This window comes from Microtus ochrogaster, chromosome 19, assembly GCF_000317375.1.
Source record: "Microtus ochrogaster isolate Prairie Vole_2 chromosome 19, MicOch1.0, whole genome shotgun sequence".
NCBI lineage: Eukaryota > Metazoa > Chordata > Mammalia > Rodentia > Cricetidae > Microtus > Microtus ochrogaster.
Window position 1 is genome coordinate 5,761,087 of NC_022021.1, and position 5,438 is coordinate 5,766,524.

The 5,438-nt window shown below is 44.7% G+C and overlaps 1 protein-coding gene across 1 annotated transcript in view; it reads right to left on the reverse strand.

Annotated features, from left to right (window-relative positions):
* Positions 1–3,704, reverse strand: part of Tbca (tubulin folding cofactor A) — a 54,496-nt gene extending 50,792 nt beyond the window's left edge. Inside the window, exon 1 of the mRNA XM_005356480.2 lies at positions 3,628–3,704. Coding sequence (XP_005356537.1) covers positions 3,628–3,680 — 53 coding nt within the window. The 5' untranslated portion in view covers positions 3,681–3,704. The remainder of the gene's footprint in view (positions 1–3,627) is intronic.
* Positions 3,705–5,438: the final 1,734 nt, after the last annotated feature.

Genomic DNA, 5,438 nt, shown 5'->3' on the forward strand with positions numbered 1-5,438 from the left:
AAAAACCCATTGCCATTGTTCTTGAGTTCTCAGTAGTCCTCATTGTCCGTTATGTTCAGCAAGTCCGGTTTTATCCCATGCTTTTTCAGACCCAGGCCAGCTGGCCTTGGTGAGTTCCCGATTCCTGCTCCTAGTGACCTGTTCTCTCCTCTGACTTTTAAGTGTATTTCTCTGAGGTGAGAGCACTGTGAAGCTCTTACTAGTTTCCACTTGTGTTGGTTTGAATCAGAATGGACCCCCTGTGGTGCGCATAACTGAATGTTTGGTCCCTAATCAGTGGAGCTATTTGAAGGGCTTGTCAATGAGGGTAGGCTTTGAGGGTTCAAAAGCCCACAGCAGGCCCAATCTCTGGTTCTCTCTGCCTTCACTGTGAGAATAAGATTTAAGCCTTCAGCTACTGCTCTAGCACCATTCCAGTCTACCTGCTGCCAAAGTCCCAACTAAGTGCTTCCTTTTCTAAGCTGTCGTGGTGGCTCTTCACAGCAACAGAACAGTAACTAAGACAGCAGCTAAAGTACTATCTCTGAAACTCACTTTTAGTTCCACTTAAAATACAGGCTAGGTTATCGCCCATTAGACTGATTTCCATTTTGCCACAACCATCAGATGCCCATCTTGTACTCATTGCATTATCTCCCTGATGCCAACCACCACCTTTTTAACTACCTGTGTCCATACCCCTTAACTCTCAACCTCCCTGTCCAGATGCCTTCCCAAATCCCCAAATTGGAGACTTTTGAATTACAAGTGCTATAGCAGATTTTCTTAACCTTTACCATATAACCTATCCAAGATGAACTCTAGGACAAAAACCTAGAATATAAATTTTAGTGGCTCTCAACTTTCAAAGGAAAAACAAAACAAACTGGGGTTATGAATGATGACTTTTAACCACTTCTTCCAATATAGCTTGTGTCTTCTGAAAAAAAAAATGGAATTACAGGAAATGAACAACTGCTTAGAAAGAGTTGGGCACAGAAGCTGGTTTTAAGACTAATCTTTAAAAAAAAACAAAATGTCCAGGACTGATGGGATATCTCAGCAGATGAAGAGGAGCTTGCTGTCAGCCACCTAAGTTTGATCTTCAGGTCCCACATAGCAGAAAGAGTGTACTGAAACCTTCCTCTGACCTTCACACCTGTGCTATGGCACAAATGCCTCCTCCCATACACAGAGTAAATATAAATGCAATTTTAAAAGAATACAACAAACCTAAAAGCAGAAATCCCTTTCACAAAACCAAGAACATTCTTGAATCATGAAGAAGTTTTTGAAACAAAATTTAAAGAGGGAAACAGCTTATCTTCTAAGTGCTTTTTTATTATAAAAGTGTAACCATATACAGAAGGCCTGCAATCATTCTTCCTGAAAAACTATTTTCTGATCTGCCTTATCCATGCTCTCCATTGTGTGAGATAAAACGCTGAATTCCGACTCTGTATCATTAACACAGAAGATAGAATCACAGTAAAATGAGTTCTCAGGAAAAATAAGGAAGTAATATTTATGGATATAGACTTTATATAGCAAGTCAAAAGTGGAAATACAAATTCTGAGTTTAAAAGTTTATGTCCTAGTTTTACAGTATGCAAGAGGAAATGCTACAGCAAAATGTCAACAAAAGAGCCATGAAAGAAATGTGTATGATACATATTTTCATTAATCTATATAAACAAGTTGAGATTATGATAAATTATGAAAAAGTTTCATAAAAATTACGAATTTACTGAAATATGAATACCAAAATTAAACTTTGGTAACGCCCTGTTAGACTGCAAACAAAGCTATTTCTAGGCAGTTTGTACAGGTATCTGAGGACTCTGCGAAAGCCTCACAACTGAGTTCTTACTTAAATGACAGCTCTCTAGCGTAGATATTTTAAGGACATAACTACTTAAGCTGAATAAACTAATAGAACGGTATGCAGACCACGAAGATGATAAGTATTGAGGATGTATCAATTAATGGGAAAACATTATAAACCATTTTTCATGATATCTACTTTAAAGACACCCTGGTTCTTTTCTGACAAACAAAAATATGCTAAGGTAAATAATATTGCCAAAAAGTCCAGCTAAAGACAGCAGAACTGTGGGCTGAGAGATGGTGTGGATTATTTGTATTCGGGGTTATAGATCTCATATTCCCCTCCTGTTATCGCAAATTCTAATGTTCTACCACAGCATCCCAGTTGTAAACCTTGTTTCGTTGGCCTGCTCGGCTACTAGCGTGAAGTATGTATGACTTTAGATACATTTCAGGCTTTGTAATCTTCATTAAACATACTCCTGATCACGAAATGTTGACAACGTATCCACAATACCAGTCCACTATTTACTTGCCACATGCTGAATCAAACAACAGAGCGGGCATTTCTTTCAATAACTGAATCCAGGGGGAATTTAGACTCTCTCTCACAAGTTCAGTAAAGGAGTCACAATGCAATGTAATATGTTGCAGAATACATAAACTCAATGGCAGAATCAAGATTTGAAGTCAAGCCAGGCGGTGGTGATGCACGCCTTCAATCCCAGCACTTGGAAGGCAGAGAGGGAAGAGGATCTCTGTGGGTTCGAGGCCAGCCTGGCCTACAGTGCAAGTTCCAGGACAGCCAGGGCTCCACAGAGAAACCCTGTCTCTAATAACCAAAAAGAATAAAAAAAATAAAAATAAAAATTTGAAGTCAGCCACAACTCAGGGCCAGCTGCGAATTAATTTCCCTACTATTCACAGCATCTCCTAGCTGCCTTCGTAATTAAAGCTTCTGAAGTACAGTGCGAAGTACTGAAACTCAGGGGCAGGATCTCAAAAAGTGACTTGTCTTTCCAGCCTATCCTCCCTCTGATGGGAGTATCAATAAACAGCGAAGAGAAGGGCCAAGAGGAAAAAGCTATTCACCACTGCAGAATGACCTGCTTCGTAAGGAGGCTGGGGAGCTTTTCTCTTGGAATGCTTCCCAGTTTGATCGGCCTTGGATCTGAACAAAACTAGTTCTAATGAGCACTCAAGTCTGTACTAGCGGTAGGAAAATCAAGTCAAAGCACCAGACTGGCCCACGCCGGGGAAGCAGCACCCCACAGCTCTGCGGCGAGCGGCAGGGAAGAAGTTTGCGGAGGTGCTCCAAGTTCACGCCCCAGTTCCCAAAGTCTGGGAGTCGGCCAAGTCGGAGCACGGGGCTCCCCACCGTCTCTTTTGGGTGCGGGCCGTGCTTTCAGTGCCCCCTAAACTTGAGCGCTCTCAAGGCCACCTGAGGCCAGGCCAGGGTGGACTCCGCCTCCTTACAGCCAAGTTCAGCGGGCCGCCGCCCGGCGCGCGCAGGCCAAGGCCGTCCAGCCACTGGCCACCCTCCTCCCCCCGGTCCGCGGGAGCCGAGGGAGGCTCCGAGGACAGCACAAGGTGCCGCCGAGCCAGCGCCGGGGTCGCCCCGAGCCCCGCAGGGAGGGCGGCTGGGCCAGCAACGAGGGCGGCTCCCAGCCAGCGCCGGCCCAGACGTGTGCGGCCCCACGCGTCCCGCCCGCTGAGGCCCGAAACGCCGCGCCCGGCCGCGGGCCTACGCTCCGCCGGACCTCCCGGGCGGTGAGGAGAGAAGAGCGGGCAGAGGCCACAGCGTCCCGGGCCGCTCCTTACCGCTTCACCACGCCTGTCTTGATCTTGATTTGTCTCACGCGAGGATCGGCCATGGTCCCTAGAGCGCCGCAAGGAGGAGGGGCGGGGCTGCACGGCGCGCCGGCGCAGAAGCGGCGGTGGAGTGGGCGTGGTGGTGTGGCTGTGCGCATGCGCAACCCGGATTCTGACCACCACCACGCCTACTAGCCCGAGCCTGGGATTTTTGGTCCTAGGCCACCAGCTACCTTGCCCAATTCTGAAGTGGCTGCAAGGTGCTCCTACAACCTGTTCTCCCTACCCAATCTGTGCTTAGACAGTCAACTTGGTTTGAATACAGTTTGCACTTTTTTTCTCCAGTTTCCACAACCTGAGTTAAGAAACTTTCTGTTCCTGAGAAATTGGGGATGATTATCAGCTTAATGTGACCCAGAAACTGTTATCAAGGGTTATTTTGGTTTTCATTGACTGTTGTCAAATGGAGAAAGTTATCCGTATTTGATGAAATAAAATACCATAATTCAGGCCGTCAAAACGAATCTTTACACTTCCCCCCACCCCCCAAAAAAGTGTTTAGAGCCGGGAGGTAGTAACGCTAGAGGCAGAGGCAGGAGGATCTCTCTGTGTTCCAGAACAGACAGGGCTAAACGGAGAAACTCCATCTCTTAAAAACAAACAAGTTGTAGAATGTGACTTTTGTAAACTGTCATGTGCTCTTTGAGCTTGGGGAAAGAGGACTCTGGGGACAAGGAGGTTCCTCCTAGCCTACATTTTAGCAAGTTCCTTTAAAGTGTCCAGCAAGACTCCCTGACCTGAGACACTCTGGCCCTCTTAACCCTGTGACACGGAGAAAGCAGTGCAGCAAACAGCTAAGTGCATTAAAAATACTGCGCCTGCTTGGCCTCCAAGCCTGGTGACCTGAGTTCAATCTGCAGGACTCAAAATGGTGGGCTGAAAGAACCAACTTCTTTGAATTGTCCTTTGACTTCCACAAGTACACCATGGCATACAAAAATACACAGAGGCACTCATGAATACTAAATGGTTTGGTTTTGGTTTGGGGGTTTTGTTTTTGTTTTTCTTGGTTGTTTTTGTTTGTTTGTTTGGTTGGTTAGTTGGTTGGTTTGATTTAGTTTGGTTTTACAAGACAGGATTTCTCTGTGTAGCCCTGACTGTTCTGGAACCCGATCTGTTACCAAACTTGCCTTGAACTCAGAGATATACCTGCCGCTACCTCCCAAGTGTTGGGATTAAAGTTATGGACCATCACTCAGCTATAAAGTGGGTTTACAAAAAAAAATTTTAAGTTGCACCCTTAAGAACAGTTAGAAGGCTAAACATTTGGAACAGACGTTACAATTGTTTGTTTGTTTTTTTTTTAAAAAAAAAAAAAGCCTACACTAGTAACAAAATGGCAGAAGTCCATCCACAGAGAACAACCCAGAAATCTCTCACTCAGGAACTCCAGTAGGACTTCCCTGGTCATTTCCACTGGGTATTTTAAGTACCTGTGTTGATGATGTTATCTATTTATATGTCTACTTTTTCTTGCTGCATACTTCATGAACTCAGTCCTTCAATAGTGAAAGTATAGCTACTGTAGACCATTTTTACATGGAACGCCAAAAACCACCACTAGCATATCTTAAACAGTTAAAAAAAATTTTTAGAAAATGTGTGTGGTACACAAGATGTGGGTGTGTAAATCAAAAAACTTATCTTACACATGGAGTTCTAACCTTTAATGAACATCCGACCCTGGCACTTAACCTCCCTGGAGATCCATAGGAAATAATGACCATGTTACAGGACAGGTGTGTGGACGCAAGTATCCA